This window comes from Folsomia candida, unplaced genomic scaffold, assembly GCF_002217175.1.
Source record: "Folsomia candida strain VU population unplaced genomic scaffold, ASM221717v1 Fcan01_Sc001, whole genome shotgun sequence".
NCBI lineage: Eukaryota > Metazoa > Arthropoda > Collembola > Entomobryomorpha > Isotomidae > Folsomia > Folsomia candida.
This window is the reverse complement of record NW_019091193.1, coordinates 15,612,116-15,630,778: the sequence shown is the minus strand read 5'-3', so window position 1 is coordinate 15,630,778 and position 18,663 is coordinate 15,612,116. Positions and strand designations below refer to the sequence as shown.

Below are 18,663 nucleotides of genomic sequence, written 5' to 3'. Positions count from 1 at the left end.
GTTGGGGAAAGTTGTTAACTTTCTTTACAAGAAATACAATAAAATGGTAAACGTTTTCGTATTTAGCACAGTTAAACCCAAACCATGTACAAAGACGTACAAATGAATTGCATGCACTGCGCGTCTGCAATTTTCACCATTGAGGTGGAGAAAGGAGCTGTGTACGTTGCAACGAGATTAAATTGTGTTCGTCAGAGCCACCACACAAGAGAAGTTTACCAAGTTTGGCAAGTCTTGCTGCCAGGAGCAATTCAAGGCATTTTGCGGTTTTAAGAGTTTCAAGAGAGTGTTCACAAACCTCATTCTTGGTAACTCGATCCCAATCGAGCACTGAAACTAGGAGAGAGACTTTGTCCAAATTAGTGCTTTGTGTGGCTGCAGGTGGCAAGTCAAACACGAATGACTCGTTGAATACCTGCAATGATACATAAGTTAGTGCAGAGCCTTCATCATTTCCTCGTTTTCGAGGAACACTGATGGGCGAAAATTTGTTTGATTTTAAATTATGTGTTAACTTAAGGAAATGAGAATTTAAATTGTAATATGCGTTGTGTATAAAACCAACCGGATTCAGCGTCCGTTTCTTAACATGAGTCTTCTTTTTCATCAACCTCTGTCCATCGTAGAGTAGGTACAACTTTGCCTGTTTCAAAATTTCAATATTTTTAATTGTTCCATAATATCTTGCATACCGTTAATATTTCGCATATGTATGCTCTCGTTTATGTGATACTACAGAATTTTACGCATTTAGAGTTAAACTTACGTAGGGATCTGCCAGCCCTGACACGTCCATTTTGGGAAGATTTCGTGCCTTGATTAATCAGATGTGAAATGATAGTTTTCGCTGTATATTACGTAAGAATATCAACAAAACTAACCTTCAAAACCACCACTGTCAGTCGATTTGCTGTTGGCTGGTAACACAGTGAAAGCAGAACTTCTCCACGGCCCTGGGTCTGCATCTGTAAGGAGGAGAAAGAAACATGTACCAAGAGTTGAACAAAGGCACGAGATTACAGAAACAGAGGAAGCAAGTGCAGCCAAATATCTGAACAGATACAAGCAGCGTGTCGTGGATTGCAACATCACATCATCATGTCACGACAACTCGGGCCACATGTACATATACTTAAATGGGCGTTATGCAAATCCCCCAGAGAGACCAATTTGCTTTTGTTTTCCTAAACTCAACGTGACTTTCTTTCAAAATTAATGTTCAACGTGTACTCTCTGAGCCTTGCGGGGCAGAGAATGCATCATAGCCAGCAGTCGCCTCCCCACAATGCGCTCGTTCCTGGGATAAACAAAGAGGAGACGGAGAAAGTTCATGAACGTTTGGCCGTCACATACGTCCCGCATTATTCATCACCACATACATATTCCTGGTTCCGTGGACATGGGAAATCATGGCTCCAGATGAATTAAGTATTTTATGTGCTAATCTCTTTTATAAGTGGATTAACCACTTCACCCCTATAACGACTATGTGGCGTATTTGACCTTTACGCCGAGTACGACCATGTGGCGTAAGTTCCCTTGGCACCGGAATACGACTATGTGGCGTATTTTCCGTTCACACCGGCCTACGACTATGTGTCGTGTCCGGAAAAAATTAGGTCATTGCCTCTCCAAGCAAAGTAAGGCAAGAGTTATGAGTCAACAACCCGCCCTTTAGGCGGGAAGATAAATTGTCTCTTAGGAAATAATATTAGAAATGGATGCAAAATAAATTTATAGCCAAGTGGCTATATCTAGCCAACACGCCGAGTTGTGAAAACTGTTTTTTGCAAGGAAATTTCGACACCGATTTATTTCAACAACGGTTTACGATAAGATTAGAGAAATTGTTTTGCTCGCATGTAGCACAAACGGGCGTTTTGGGCGAGAAAACTAAAAGTTTGATGAATTGCATCATTGCATGGATTTAATTATATACCACAAATAATCTTGCCGGTAGGGTAAACTACGTCAAAATTAATGATTACGTATCGGGTGCCGCTGAAATACCTTTTGGGCGGAAAAATTAAAAATTGAGAGATTGCCAGGAATTAGTAGAATTTAATTTTCCCGCTTAAAATTGATTTCTATTCACCAGATGCGCCATAGTCTATGTTCGAGCAATTTCCTCTCACGGGATAATTATTCATTGTCATTGCTGTCTATTTAAAGTCATTGTAAGGATTTTTGGTTTTCCCGCCCAAAATCGGCTCCTAAGGCACTTTATGCGCTATAATCAATATTTGCGAGTTTACGTACTATTATGCAAGTATTACTCCATGCTTGTCTAACTTTTCATGCAATTACAATCATTTTTAAAATTCGGCGTGTTGGCTATTTTCGGCTATAAACATTGGTGGTTCGCCACAACTCAAAAATGCAAATTACAACTCAAAATACCTTCTTGAAAGGTTATTCACATCAATTTTCAGAAAAAAGTGTCCAGAATAATTCCGGTGGGAACACCATTTTTTAATTCATGGCCCAGGAATTAACGTCATGCAGTAGATAAAAATTTCGGGGTCAAGGGAGGTAAAAATTCGCGGTTACTAGGGGTGAAAGGTATGAAAAAACTCGTCTCCTAGGGTTGAAGTGGTTAAGTTGTCGAGTTATTCCCACTCTGATAAATCGCACTTGACACCTTCAACTTCAATTTCAAACAATCATACCGTGCGTACTCCGACTTTGCATGGTTTTATAGGAAATGAGTAAGTATGTCACGTCATGGGTAGAAAAACAAAAGTTCCAGTGACAACCAGTTTCAATTAATCTTTGACTCTTGTCGACAGTTTCCATTCACAGTTGCTATTTAATTCTGACTCCTGACACACAACAAATTAGCATTCTCCGAAACCAAACTTTGCACTCCAAACGTTATTATTGAGGTCTCAAGGGGTTTTGCTTTCACTGAGTTTTCCACACACTAACCAACTATCTGTTAGGGACTGGACAATGTGATGTGATCACTCACTCACACAAACTTCTCACATTTATGAGATACAAAGTACTATAGGATTGATATTGATCTGGCTAATGTTTAGTCATGTTAACTCCAAAGAAACTATGGGGCAGTACCTTGTAGTTCCTGGGTTGAATGTCAACAGCTACTTCAATTGCCGAGTTTTCAGTATTGGAAACGTCTGTTCCTTCCATGGGATAAAACACTTCGCCAATTACATCATCACGGGAGTACCGGTCAAAGCTGAGAACTACAAAGTGTAGTGTCATTTCCTGGAAATATTGAAAAACAAATTTCTTTAATTTACAATTTGTAAAGTAAAATTAACATTTCGTTTTTTCCAATACAGAGTTCAGTTCGTAGTTCGCATAAAACATTTAATTCGTAAATAATAATCTTTGTAATCATTGGATGCCACTGCTTGAGTTATTTGCTAGTTAAGTATTCCGATTTTTACTGCGTTTATTCAATATGATTTCGAGTTTACTGCAAGACAAAAGGTATCCACGCAGATAATTAAATTTCGGATGCACACAATAATAAACTATATATTGTGCTGAATTCGTAAGGTATATATTTTTCAAGTCTGTTAGAGTATCTCTCGAAAAATCAGGTTAGTTCATGGAAGGCCATTGAACGTCACTATGCCGTAAGTAAGCAGTTTATTACGCTCCAATGCATGCAATCCTTCACACTTTCTTCTTCCAGAATTGAAATGCTGCCACAGCAGCCTTGTACATAATATACTTTCCCTCAGCCACACCTTCCATCTGCACAGTCTGCGTGGCTCAATATCCTGTCCTGAAACCATAGTATATAATATAAAGTGCTTGAAACAGAATAAGTGGGAGCTGAATGCTTTGGCGAGAAAGACTTTCCAATTCGCTGAGCAAATGAGGCACAAATGCTCCTTTTCTGGAGATGCTTCCAATTTACATAAATCGTATCTCAAGAAGCAACTTGTAATGATGAAATACAAAACTCGTGAATAATTTGCAGAAACAACTTCAAAATTCAGCCAGTATATAGTTAGTTGGGTGCCAGAGAAAGCTTCATTACAAGTTTGCGTAGTCAACAGCCCTTAACGATTTTTCTATACATATTACAGACTCATTTAGACCTAATTAGTTCAAAGTCCTTGTCAAGCATCGTCAATCGTATTTATTTTCCACATTTTCAATGATTATTTGGGTTATTATAAAATAACCCCCCTTATTATAAAATCTGTGTCTACATCCTTGTCTCCCAATGGAAATGTAATAAATTGTTATGTAAATTGTATATATATTTTCTATAAATTTATTCTCCTGATAAATCGGTCCAGAATTGTCCCGAACGCTTGAGTATAATAAATATTCCAAAAATGACTTCCATGCACACTATTCAAATTTCAACCAATAAATTGTATAAAATATTTGCATCAACACTTTCGCAATTGAGAGCTGTAGGAATGTTAGACACGTCTGTATCGCGCAAAGAGAGCAGAAAAAGACGTGGTAATGGTGAAAGTAAGACAGATGAATCTCACCGTGAGCTGATTGGGTTGTACGCCGTAGAAAGTAAAATCCTCATCGTAGATCGGCTGCCGGGTGTGTCGCAAAACTCGAGTCTTTACGCGCTGTTGCTTCTGCAAAAAAAATAAGAAAAACACTTTTACAATGCACCAGCGCATCAAAGAGACTGACGACCTGACAGGTATTCTCCATTACATTCATGATCAGAGAAAATTTGTGACAATTGTGCTTCCCATTTATTTTTTATTTAGAGAACAGATTAATTAAGCAAATTCATTCATAATATAATTATCACATAAAATAGTGTTTCCCCCTAAAAAAAATCGAATTATCATCCTTTCGTACACGAAGTAGGTATATAGCTGAATAGACTACACATTGGTTTAGTGTCATATAATTATTCGTATATACATATATTCGTATATATATTTAACGAGTAGCACAACGCGACTTATTTTTACGACGGTTATTTTCTTACCTCGGGTAACAATTGCAATTTCACGTAAGGATCCAGCGTGTCCTGGTCTTTCTCCGGAGAAAGCGGAGAAAGTCCTTCACATTTCACAACTGTCACCACCAGTGTCCCTTTTTTATCCATGTATCTGCAAAACAAGAAAACCAATATAGACAGAAGCCGTATCACATTATGTGCTTCCATTTTTCCGACTCTACTTTTCTCTTGCTTTCTCTTAGCCATAGTGAGAATGCAACACAAGGGCTAACAGGAATTATCTAGATTTGTCTCGGAAGGCTAAAACGCTGCTGGATAAATACATAAGCTCGCAGACCAGCGTCCACAATTTCCATGCACAAGTCTCTGGAGGCGACGTATCGTATCACGATTCGTGTGGTATGGCTTGGCAGACATGATTTTATCTTTCACTAAACTACTGACAAGCTCTTTTTGGGGAAACTCCTCTGTAATGCTTATACAGAGCCCATTCTCACTTGGAGTACATTACTGCTGCGAAGATTACCTCCTTGCCTGTGTATAGTTATCATTAAGCGTAATGTGACAATTTGCTTATCACTTCTCAGGAATTTTCCACTTTGTTGCACGCCCTGCTTGGGAGGAGATATTTGAGAAACAAACTCCTCCGAACTCCACCAACTTTGTTGGCTCTTCTACGGTTATCTATATGCCACAGGCAGAATAGTTTACTTATTCTTGCAATGCCACACGGCAATCCTAAAATGTAACACAATGCAAATGTTTAAATCGCTTAGTATGCTTCTCCGCGGTGAACAAGATTTATTGGAGAATGGAGAAAGAAGCAAATTTCCTTAAATCGGACTGACACGAAGACGGAGAGCATCATGACAGTAGACAGGGAAAATATATCACTGTCACTTTGTATGCAAACAGACAATACAATAATGCTCTTCCACAGGTATGCATTTCTAGTTGAAAACAAAATGGCAGACATTCCTACAATTTGTTTTTACATTATTTTTACACGGCATGACCTAAAACCTTATATTATTTAACTCTATGCCTAAAACGTACACCAAAATCTAGAAACTCATATAACTTATGTACATATGTCCGTATATGGATAAGTATAGGCAAAATCTAGATTAAAATACCTACATACTTATACAGAGATGCATCGTAGAATAACATGACAAGTTTATTGGATCATAACCAATCGTAGTTGCTCTTAAGCATACAGCAAATATATTTAATACATTAGTTTAACAAACCTAAATATATGCCAAGCCACCCGACAAAAGTGAAAGCCCAAATATGTGTGTAGAACTTCTTGCCAGGTTGCGCAGAGCATATCTTATTTATACATTCACTATTGGAGTATGTAAACCCCTCTTTGAAGAATGAATGAAGGAATGGAATCGGATCACAGATTTGAATCACAGATTTGGACATTTATTTAAATTAATTGGATGTTCTGTCCTCCATAACTTCGTTTCGCGGATCAGGGAAAGCAGTTTGGTCAGATTTATCAGACTAAGAGTTACAACTGATTTTCGAAACCGGAACCACTACACAGCCTTTGCTTCTATTAAATTTAACATGCTTTCGGAGTGCAATAGGGAAATCGAGTGGTTTTATGGAGTCGTCAGGAAATAAATACGTTACTTGGCATCTGAAATGAAACACATTTATTTAATCCTAGGGGTGCACATTATTGGCAGCCATTGGTCAATTTCACATACGTAACAGCCCCAAATTTCTAATGCAACTGATACTTTTTACAAGTGTAGTAAATCACCACTATTCAATTTAATCCTGATCGGGTTCTACCTTCAAATTTATAACTATTTCGAAAATTTATCATTTGATTATTGATGACTATAAGTAAAATCCAATGTTACGGCTATTCAATGCAAAGTTTTAAGCTTTTTTGTTGACTCAACTTCTAACAAATCATTGAATATGCCAAACTTTCTGAATCTGAGAATCTCAACTTGTAGATAAGTTTACCCAGAAGTTCCCTCATGCTCATGAACACTAAATAAATAAGCATAAATTATCCGTCCAGTTCAGTTTGTGGAATTTATTTCTTGTGGGATATATATATATATGCATATATGCGTTGCAAAAATCAGTGCTTAGAATGCATGCATTCTGCATTAATGCAAAAGTGAAAATCCAGTATTTCCCAATAACAAGTTACAACTTGAATTGCATCCGAACCAATTTATAATCTCGCTCATTTTGAAAAGTGACTTGGTTTCTTAGTCGTAAATTTCAATATGCAGTACTCAATTTACTAACCGGATTTTGAAGTGAAGTATTCCAAGATGGTTTTGTCCTCCACCGGTTTTCTCGCTGCTTGACGGTCCAGCCATGGATTCCAGCGATGTGATATCCCGACTTCCCATTACTCCCGATGGTGGCGAAATCCCAGTTTCTGTTGTTGCCGTTAAAGACTGCATTAAGTCAACGGGATTGGCATCAGCATCGGACTCAGGAATGAAATCAGTCGTATAGTTGGAGTTTACATTCTTCGGACCAAGGGAAATAGTTTCATGCGAACCCAAATTAGCCGGGGTTGATGTCGATGGTGAAATCTGAGGTGAGGTGCGAGGAGACCTCGAATTTTCCCTTTTCACCAAGTGATTCGAAGATTTCATATTCGTAGCACTGCTGTGAGTGCATTTTGTGCTTCCATGCACCTCGCAATATGTCGCCGTGTTGCAAATGGGATTCGTGTGAATGGCGATAGCGTTCCGATTGATTTTCCGGCATCCACCTCCTCCCCCAATTTCTTCGGTGGGAGGAGTGATTGGAGATCCGCTCTTGGAGGAGGATGCAGCATAGTGAAGGGGTGGGCTGGGGCTCTTTTTCATCACCAAGTGCGGCGTTCTGGCTCCACATGTCGTGACGTCCGATTTTCGGCGGATGATTATTTGATTTGATTTCAGTGGAATTTCCTCAGCGATCGGAGACCGATTGGTGAGATAGACTCCACTCTTTCGGTACACAACGGTCGATTTTCGGCGGAAGAAGAATGACGTGACTGCAAGAATCCCGACCAAGAAGAGACCGGCTCCCAAGCAAACCACAACTGAAAAAAGACTCTAGTCAGTTATCTACTCATTATCAAACACAATCTGAATAAAGTTTAACTAATGAATTTAGTTAAACCCTTAAATGTTTTATGTGCTGTTATTTTAGATTAGAAATATCTTACCTATCGCAGGGGTTGTCGCTGTTGAAAAAAAATAGTTTAGAGTTATTTATGTTATTTAAAGTCATTTATGTACATACATTTAATGTGTGCTAAAAATAAATGGTGTATATACACGAATGTATGTAGGTTACTCGTATTGCTCGATTATTTGGTGGACACATACATTAATACATACGACAGTCTACATTTAACCTTTGTACTGCAATATTTTGGGGTCTAAAGTTTATACTAAATTTATAATATTTGTACACCTCGTTTCGTTCTATTGTTGTGAGCTTTATAATCCAAAGTTATACAGCATAATTTCATGCTGTTGAAATGATGATTCGTTTGCCTTCAAGTACCACCCACTCGTCTAGTCTCCTTCAGCTACTGTTATGAAAACCACTTTTCTTTGATTTCATGAAAGTTGCAAATGTATAAAGTTTGTTTTAATTTTCACGCATCTGTGAATAAGTAATGTAGTCATGTCGAAACAAATCTTGTCCTAAGGCAAGGTTTGCTTAATGTTGAAGAAAGCATAATATAAATTGCATTTCTTGTTTCGACACATCAAGGCGCTTTGATGTCAAACTGAATTACTCGTTGCTGGTAGCATTTTCAGGACGAAATAAGGTGCATACCAAAAAAGCATGGCTATCTAACCTCAATCAAGATAAAAGGAAAAACATCCACCAAAATTAAAAATAGTGGAGTCTCGTTTAATCAATGCACCCACGTTCAGCGTTTAACATATTATTTATATTGCAGATACAATTACTCACTAATATTATATGAAACCCTCTGAATTAGGCACTTGCAGGATTTTGGTTTCCAAATATATCTAATTTTATGTCTGTATTTATATACATATGTAATAGATGTATATAATTCCACAATGCAGCATACACCTCTGTTTTTATTTGCTTATAATCTCATCATGTTTAACTCTGAACTATCTATTCTTTCACTTGAATAAGTCCGCTAAATGAATTTTTGGAACATGAAGATCTTGATAGAGAAAGTGAAAGTGAAAGCAATCTCCTCTTTGATTTTGGAGCAGTATTTCAACTTTAGATTAGGACCACAGAAAGTAAATCAAAGCACGAGTCTATGTAGAATGAACAATATTCACAAACCCCATTAATTACGCAACTAGGTCGGATTTTCCCTGGATGAAATTCTTTAGAAAGTTCAAAAGATTGTAATAATCTATAATCTTTGAACTTTAATAAACTGAAGCTACCCTATAGTTAAAATCATGTTAGCTTCTACCAGTTGATTCGATTACTTCACAAATTATAGTTATTCCGCTGTTTTTTTATCGCCGATGAGATATTCCAATTTGAAGGAATTTATAAAGGAAAGTCAATTATCGCAATGCATTCATTCCTAACAAATTTAATTAATAAGTAAACGATATCATTGGTCCTAAAATTATATTCTCTCGTGTTGTGTAAAACGGAGTAACTAGCATTAGACTGACTAATCCATGTTAAAAAAAAAGTTTGAAAATGCATGTTATTGACTTTTGGACAAGACGAGAGTAAAAGTTGTTTCCCAGATCTGATTCAGGTGGAGCCTGTTCTCGTATCAGGTGGAATATCAGAGCAAATCCAGCCAGTAAAGGAGAAACTGGAACTGATGGATGGAAAACTCTTTCCAAACAAATATCAGACATGACAGGAGACTCACACTCTGAGCATTTCCATGAATCGTGGCTGGGATCATAAAATTCGCAAATTGTCAAATAAATCTTTGGTGAAAATTCTTTCCTAGTAGATACATACCTCATCCTCAGTCCAATGTTACGTGCATTGCAAGTAAGTCTTATATGCATGTACATGTACTAACTTAATGATAACAAGATTCGCGTCTTATATATTTACGAGTCTATCGCGCATCACACACACGATGCTCAAACTTTCAGTCTCAGGAGACGGTAGCCAAGAAGTAAGCAATTTCGTTTTTTACTCATAGAAAATAAGGAAGCAACAGACCTGTCGCTTCCTGAACTCACAGAAGTCACATTTCTCCAGCAACATTGCCAATTTCAAACAACATGCTTGATGAATTCTCGACATATTATCAGATTGCAGACAAATACCCTTTGTTTGTTTGTTTGAGTCTACATGTTGACATGTAAATACATATATATTTTTTAGTTAAAAATTATTTAGACGAATTTTAAAATCGCAAGTTCAGGACTTGAACAATATCCTGAGAAATTTTTAATGAAGTTATGCAAAAACTACTCACTATTTACTCACTATATTTCTCCCCATATAAGCAAATGGAATCAAATGTGTTTATATGACAGATATCACCATTAGTTGGCCTGTCTCAATTTCCCAGAAAATGTGAACTTCAGAGTTACAAATATTAAGGGTGTGCGTACTACGTACACATACACCTACCGTTCCCTCACCTTGTATTTGTGTCACAAGAGTCCATTAAGTTAACAAATAAGTGTCGTTAAATATTTATCTAAGAGAGTCGCCTTGCTCGAGAAATGCGGAAAAATTTCTCTCTCTATTTTCTGCCCTTTTCCATTATAATGTGATACTTTCACTTGGGGTGAAACGAACCTGCAGAAAGATGGCAATGGAAATACTTAACAGAATATTTTTCTCACTTGGAAAAAGACAGAAAACTATAAGGAATCCATTTTTGCTTCATATATGTAACACTTCATTTTCATAAAAGAAGCTCCAAAATTTTCATCTATGGACTTTCATCCTGCTGAGCTATAGGGTTCCAGCGGTGTCTGCTGGAAGAACGTGAAAGTATTAATTATGGAACGTTCGTACCATGGATCAAAGCTCATAATATAAATTTGATATAACGCATTTAATTCCCAAGAAATCCACATCCACTGCATACATACAAACTGAAGTCTAGATGTATTGGTAAGCCAGTGGTGGTCTAACCTTTGGTACGTACGAAATAGATAATGAGAACTCCACTCATGAATTGGAAATTCTGACTTCCTTTGCCAATGCGATATCACATGCAATAGGCCGTAATTTTAACATCAAACAACATCAATCATTGCGCACGGGTAGTTTATAATGAAAGACACGAATCACTCTTGTATAACCTTCCAACTTTGATGTACAAATTAAGGTAGGTATCAGGGCATTGAGGTTTTTTATCAAGAACTGAGCAGTGATGTGCTCAGAAAATATTACTCGCTAATACATAACTAATACATACGAAATAACGGATGTATGTATAACTATGCGAATACTCCTCAGCTCAGACAAACAGGTCATCAGTAAGGAGCAACACACACTTTATGCATAAAACATTTTTAATGAACCATTTTAACCCAAAACCTACGTATGTATAAACGGCATGTTGCTGGCATGTTGATTAACAAGAACTAAATGAAGTGTGAACTGGATTCGTTACTCGAAACACTTCATTAACATTAATTGAGCAAACGAAATGGTAAGTGCTCTTGAATAAGAAAGCTTCAACAGTATTTACTGATTAAATTTTTAATTTGCAGAATATATTTTGCTGATGTAAGCGTCAGCACTAATTTCCTCAAGGGATGCAGATGCAGCCATCTACAAATTGATTTTGTCGGTTGGCTGAACCTTTTTAAAATATCAGAATAAGGTTTATTTTCAACAGGAGCTACTTACTATTAGTTGGTCTAGTTTGAAAATGGTTTCCCAATTCGCAGTTTCCGAAGTGAGCACCATAAATGAAGTAATGAAGCAGACAGTGAGAAACTTGAGATTGGGTGATAAATTTGGTAATTCAGGAGATGGGATTGCGTTGAAAAATGAAAACTAGACAATTCCCACAAGATTATGTAACTCCTCCGTTTCCATTTCAAGCTTTCCCCTCCTGCACGAAAACAGTCATCGTGATAACGACACCAGGAAAAAGGCATCATCCACCAAGCGGTATGAATGAATGGCTGGTCTGTTTTGAGGTGACTGCTGATGCTGCTGCTACTCCTGGGCTACATCTCATTTTACGTGGTTCATCTTCCCAAGAGAGTTTTCCCCATTTTCCAACTTTCTCCCACTCTCAGTTCTACTTAGTTAAGCTGATCCTTTTTCTCTATTCCATTGACATCGAATGAGCTGAGAAAATCGGATTTCAGATTGTTTGCTAAAAGTCATTCCCTACTTTCCAACTACGTACTTTCTCTTCCACCCTGAAGCTACATATTTATATATATAATAAATAAAGTGTGTATATAAAATGTACAAAAACTTTGGTTGACTTCAAGCACACGAGGAGAAAAAAGTCAACAGCCTGAAGCAAAATTAAGTTAATATCTCATCCAAACCACCATCATACATCTGCTGCTGATGGCAAATTTATTTTTACAGTGCCCCCACCAGCTACACCACGTAGACAGCGAATGTAGCGAAAAGATTATTACAAGCATGGTTATTTGAAAATTACAAAATATAAATTGCACAAGAAAAGAATGTTGGATTCAATTTAGTTCATAGAATAAGAGGAAATAGCATTAAATGAAATTGCATTGTTCAACAGAATGCCAAGCATCAAAGGAATAGAAATGAATGGAGATTACGATGGTGGATGGGATGGAAATGGGAACATTTAAATAGGAAATGGAAAGCGGTTGATTTTTGATCATCGTCATCATTAAGAAAGACGACATTGTGCGTCTTCCACTCCCAACGGGACACTTTTGTGTTCCTTACTTCCTACTTCTGCTGAATTCGTCATTGCGCAAGGTAGTCAAATGATGAAGACAGGCAGGAAGTTCCAATCCAATTCCCTCCATTACGTCCCATCTCGCACGACTTTTTTATTTTATTTTCTGCGCCTTGCTTACTGTCTTTTACTGCTTTCTCCCTTCCTATTAGCTTCGTATTCTACTCCATCCAACCAAAAACGCTCTCATACCACTTGAAATTTGTTTGCAAATTTTATTCTTATGGAATTACGTCAACCAAGCATTCACATAAAGAATATATGTACGCACATAACACAAAGTTGTAAACGGAAAATAGTGAGAGGAAGCCAGTCAGTACCACCACTGAAGACATTCAATTTTCTTATTAATCATATATTTTTAGCATAATTTTACTGTATGCCTTCATAATTTCACGTGTGCAAGTTAATCTCAAAGGACAAACTTTTGCTGGGACACGTCATCACTATTAAATATTTATACACCGCTTCAACTCGGTCGCCTCTCTTCAGGCCACTCCTGTAGGCAAAAAGTGATGACAATCATCATCAAGCGGGCTTTATATTTGTTCGCAAATGGAATGGTGTGTGGAGGCTGAAATTTATTTTTGTGTTCAATTTATGGATGTTGCTGACATACAAATCTTCTCTAATTGTAAGCCTTAAGCCATCCCCGACATCCAGCCAACTTCATATCTGTGGTTGGGCGACATGTTGGCAATTTCCTGTTCCATCCCTCACAGGACTCTCTCACCTTTTCTCTCCACCACCACCATACAATTCAATTTAGTTCAGGTGGGCAATGCACCCAGCACTCAGGACATGTATCCTCAGACACATGTACTCTCAGACGTAGTACATCCCACATGCAATTACGCCCGTTTCACACTCGTGTTCTTTCCAGGAGTGAAAACTTGTACAGTTTGCGAGTCAAGTGGTAATAGAAAAAATATATTGGAATTGAAGGACCGCAAATGGGAATAACAAGAGATAGAAATGGAAGGAGAGTGTGGTTGTTGGACAAAACCTTCTTTTTCTCACGACTGAGCTCGGCTACCACTCGCTCCATTTCTATAACTTTTTCACCTCTCTCGGAACAAGTGCCAAGAACTATAAGAATAATTTTGGATTTGGACATGAAAGTTTTTGCCAGCCAGCCAACCACTCATTCACATCACCTATAGCACCTTTATCTCATTCTCTTTTTATTCATGGAGAAACTTTCCCTCTTCAGCTAAGCAAGAACAAGAACCACTTTTACTTCAGGAAGAAGAAGAAGAAGAAGGGAGACTTGTTCACCTTTTCTTCTTCTTGGCCACGACATTCTTGGCTTTCTCCTCCATTCCGCATAACTAACGCTTAGTCGTCCTACATACTTATATCTGCTTTCTCTCGGGCTCCGCGCGCGTACCCTACTTGGAAATAAACCCACCACGAGGAGGTATCATTTGCACTGGGAAACTCGAGCAAACTATTCAGGTTTAATATAAGATTGAATTAGTACCAGCCCCGTCGACTGTTCCCATTGTGATGGAGGAAAATCTTGGCCCGAATTAATAAAATGCTTTCCTTCGTCGCATCTCACGCACATTTGCGACTACTTGCAAACTTATCTTAAGGTCGTGAGTCTAATGGGCTGACTTTGCATTGTGTTTTCATTTTTTTATAGCTCTTCCATCTAGTACGTATGCATTGTATGCTTACGTTGGCTGACATATTTACAAGTTGAAAAGTGTGTTGATTTATACACTACAGCCGTTGTTGAAATATTAATGAAAAAAGTGCGAGTCAGTTTCCTTTCCTGCATAGATTATAAGTTTAAGCCATATCGTAATCTAGAAATCTGAATCAAAATTCGGCTGAGCCAGCGGAGTCAGTTGTTGTTGTGTGCTGATGAAATATGGATTATGAAAAGTCTCTCCTTTCTCTGTGGTGACTGCCCACCGTTGTTGCGGTGTTTATTCATCATAGACATTTTGGCTTTGCGTCCCCACCTGAACACATACAAATACATGCGTTCAGCTCGCTGTGGTGGGCGAGATGTTACCTTTCGAATTTCAATTCGCCTCCTGAGACTCATTTTACTTTCAGAACAATGGGGTCCAATAGCTCGTGGTCGTGAATGGGCGAACATTTGTGGAGGAAGCAAATAACAGATGAACGCATAAATTGAGGTTTCCTTTCAACAGAGGGAATTTTGCTAGAAGTTGGCTTTCTCCGATCGTTGCATGGAGAGAAAAGCGAAATTACGATAGTCTGATCTGTTATCTTGAATCTGAACAGAGAATAAAGTTTGTCTGATTACACAGTATTGATGATAATTCTACCAAGATAAATGTGACCACTGGTACGATATGAGCTATCTACGTATCCCGCACTAAATATGTATTATTTATCGGATTGCAGCTTACTCTCAATGGAAAAAAATATTGATTTGTGCAAAATTAGAACATTATGAAACTAGCAAGTACAAACAATATATTATGATGGCAATATTTGGCGTGTATTACATATGTAAATATTTAATATGTAGTTGTATTGTACGAGTTTTGATTAAGCATCTGCCTGTACATCGTGAAACAATGGAGATCATTATGTAGAGTCTGAAATAAACCTTTAGCTCAAGAAGACGTGAAACTGTACATAATTGTTATCTGTAAAACGACTAGAACTATTCATTAAATTCTTACGCTCAAGCATCCGTGTATATTTATTATGGAGAGCATTTTAGTGACTGGAATTTCAATATGACAATAATATGACATTGGGCGAAATCAGCATTTGTCATCTTAGTTCCCTGTCAAATTTGTAATTTATCTTCATGCAAAATATTGGTGTAATAAATCCTAGAAACTCGGAATGCTGGCTGCATTAATCGTACCAGTCACTTTTACTTATGATACTCAGGGACAAGCTCCGCTTCACTGTCTCCAATATTTTCACTGACGAAGGACAACTGTTTCACTTTTAACGTCTAGACGTCAACTTCAAAACTGAGCAAAGTTCTGAATAGCTTTGTGTGATCATCTCGTATACAGCTCATAAGAACGTGCATATATTCTATTCTCTATCCAAATGGCTGAATTTCGTTGTGAAATTGCCATTTATTCAGTCCAAACAGCTCTATTTCCACCCAGTAACATTTAGCACTTAATTCTCTGTCATATGATTTTGTGAGAGGATGGAGAAATAGGAATTTGCTTGACAATAGCAATAATAGTTTCAAATCGCAAGAATGCAAGAGTACGGTGTCCTCAGCTTAATCAATCATAGCTTCTGAAAAACATTCTCCACAGTTTTCCTTTACCAAACTCAGGATTATTAAATGCAATACTGATTATTCAGCAAATTGATCATGCAATTACTTTGCTTCGCCTGAATATATATATCATACAATTTTTCTAAATTAATCTTCATATATAACCAACAGATCTATTACCCTAAAAGTTAACTTGATTTCAAAGCTCATAAAGAGGACATTTCATAGTCCATATGAACGATATAATAATAACAGTTTAGGAATTAATGCATCTCATTTAGTTCCGGAATATCTCTTGGTAAGTATGCATAGAGAATCAGGTTATGACAACAAACATTATTGTGCAAAACTAGATTGTCTCTGCAGTTATGCGGATTCCGGTTTCAACAAAAAGCTTAAACAAATTGAATGCTTGCCAAATCAGTTTTTATGATCGCACAACGGTCGTGTGACACCCCTGCTCGCAGTCCGTCAGCGAAAGCCCTAGGAGCTCCTCCGTTTTTGCTCTGGCCTCACATTGATTAATTTAAAAGCCTGCTTAGTTAGTGTAACTACACTATGCAAATATAGCTTATTCTCTATAAAGAAAAGTGGTAAATTTCATTTTTAACTTGCATAAAATACTAATTATTTTCTACAAAATCATGAACATCTGCGAACATCCCGAGTCCATTACAAGTGGGGAAAACATTAGAGAACTGCTCATTTGAAAGTCAAATGTTTACCATTATGAGAATATTATGCGTTGAAGTAGTTGAGAAGTGCTGAAGTGCAACACCAGAAATGTTCCATTGGACACATTTTTATGTACTTGGAAATCTTAATTTGCCGTGTTCTCAGTCGTAAATTGTGTGAACTGTTTTATAAAACAGTTCACACAATTACAATTATTATTTGCTGACACCACTTTCTCTCTATTTATGCTTGCATAGCAGATCTCGACAAAAATGCAAACACATCCTACGGATTCACGTGCATAAAAATCAAAAGCAGGCTTAAGTATATATAAGCTGCTTAATATTCTGATCAATCAGCGATTTAAAAAATATGAGCTAGCCAAACTTACATGTCTCATATTCACGGAAAATTAAATAGCAAACATATATTCAAACACATAAACTTGGCTCTGAATCAATAAACCCGTAATGTTTGGCCCCCTTTTTTACCAATACCCACTCAAATAAACTTTATATGGTATACTGACTACTCGACTTTGAAAGGAGGAACTAAAGTAATTCACAACAGCCTCTCATTCTACATGAACAAAGAAAACAGAAAACTTTTGACTTCTTCAAAAGCACTTCAAAACTTTTCGAACTACATTAAATAATTCAGAGATCTCTTTAAAATCAGGAAAGTTCTTTTAATTGAGTATTCATGTCGATAAGTTAATGACACAGCTCAGAAAAGTATTACAATCAACTATTTTACTCGAGTTTTCTCGCCATTTGCGGCCTCTTGGATTCGGCTATTATCAACTTATAAACATGCTTTTTGCATTTGACGTCGGCAGCGAGGCGCTAATATGAAATGTTTCAACCTCATTTTTTGAACGAGTGCGGTACACTAACAAGCTTAATGGACAAAAAGTCGACGTCAAGTTGCACGAAAGCCTGTCAATCTGTCTGACACTTATAGTATCACAGGAAGTCGGCTATGGCGTGAAAATAATAGCTCACAACCTGCGATTTACTACAGCGAGCAAGTTCTGCATTGATTGGACTATGAATTGGAGCAGTTCTTTCCATTTGATAACAACTCAAAGCACGTAGAGAAAAAAATCACCATTTTATTGTTATTGTTGAAAATGTCACTGCTTTCAATCATGAGTAAATGAATTGACTGAGCAGCACAAAGGAGAAAAAATCCAGGCCGGTGTTGCTCACAGGAGTGGCGCAGAAAAGTATAAGCAAACCGATTTCACCTTCATGATTATTAATATAGCCATTCATCATGGAGTAATCTCAGTCGAGTAAATGAAGCCCATTTTTCTCGGCCCCGGAATAAAATGACTTATGAATTTAGTTTATGAGACCACCAGTTCGGTCGTCAGGAGAGGACGGTGAAAGTGGTAGTCAACAGAGTAGAAAAGGGCAGAGAGGAAATGAACTCAACGTCTATCAATCTCCCAACAACGGGTAGTAGTTGGAAAGCACAGCCCAGTCGTGGGTAGCCAGAGGAGTGGAGGAGTCGGTGGAATCTGGAGCAGGGATGGCACGCCCTAATGGAACTGCATGAAGAAAGAGAAAGTATGATGAAAGGAAAGTCGTATTTCGAAATGAGAAAAGGAAGGAACAATTTTTCGCAAGAGATAGCGGGAGTGGCAAATCAATCAATAAGTAATGTGAATTTAGATTCCACCTCCTTTACCTCACTCCCTCAGACCACTTACTCCACACCTAACACTTCCCAGCCACGAAACCTCCCTTTCCAGGAGCAGCCATGTAGCATATTACGCATGAAAAGGCTTTCTGATTTTAATTTCTCAATTTGCCTTGTATTTTGAGATGTATATCAGTTCAAATTACGCGTCATTTGGACGGGTGGGCAGAATTCCATGAACTGCGTCAAGAGATGGAGAAAAAACTCACGAGACCATGTCCAGGG

General features: G+C 37.6%; 1 protein-coding gene across 2 annotated transcripts in view; it reads right to left on the bottom strand.

Annotated features, from left to right (window-relative positions):
• The window catches only part of LOC110863503 (synaptotagmin-4), a 40,948-nt gene that overhangs the window by 2,639 nt on the left and 19,646 nt on the right, over positions 1-18,663 (bottom strand). For both annotated transcript variants that reach the window (XM_022112837.2, XM_035846775.1), the window contains exons 2-10: positions 8,130-8,147; positions 7,211-8,003; positions 4,952-5,075; positions 4,488-4,586; positions 3,076-3,231; positions 882-965; positions 767-814; positions 566-643; positions 299-415 (exon numbers count right to left, since the gene is read on the bottom strand). In XM_022112837.2, the coding sequence (XP_021968529.1) occupies positions 299-415; positions 566-643; positions 767-814; positions 882-965; positions 3,076-3,231; positions 4,488-4,586; positions 4,952-5,075; positions 7,211-8,003; positions 8,130-8,147 (1,517 nt within the window). The remainder of the gene's footprint in view (positions 1-298; positions 416-565; positions 644-766; positions 815-881; positions 966-3,075; positions 3,232-4,487; positions 4,587-4,951; positions 5,076-7,210; positions 8,004-8,129; positions 8,148-18,663) is intronic.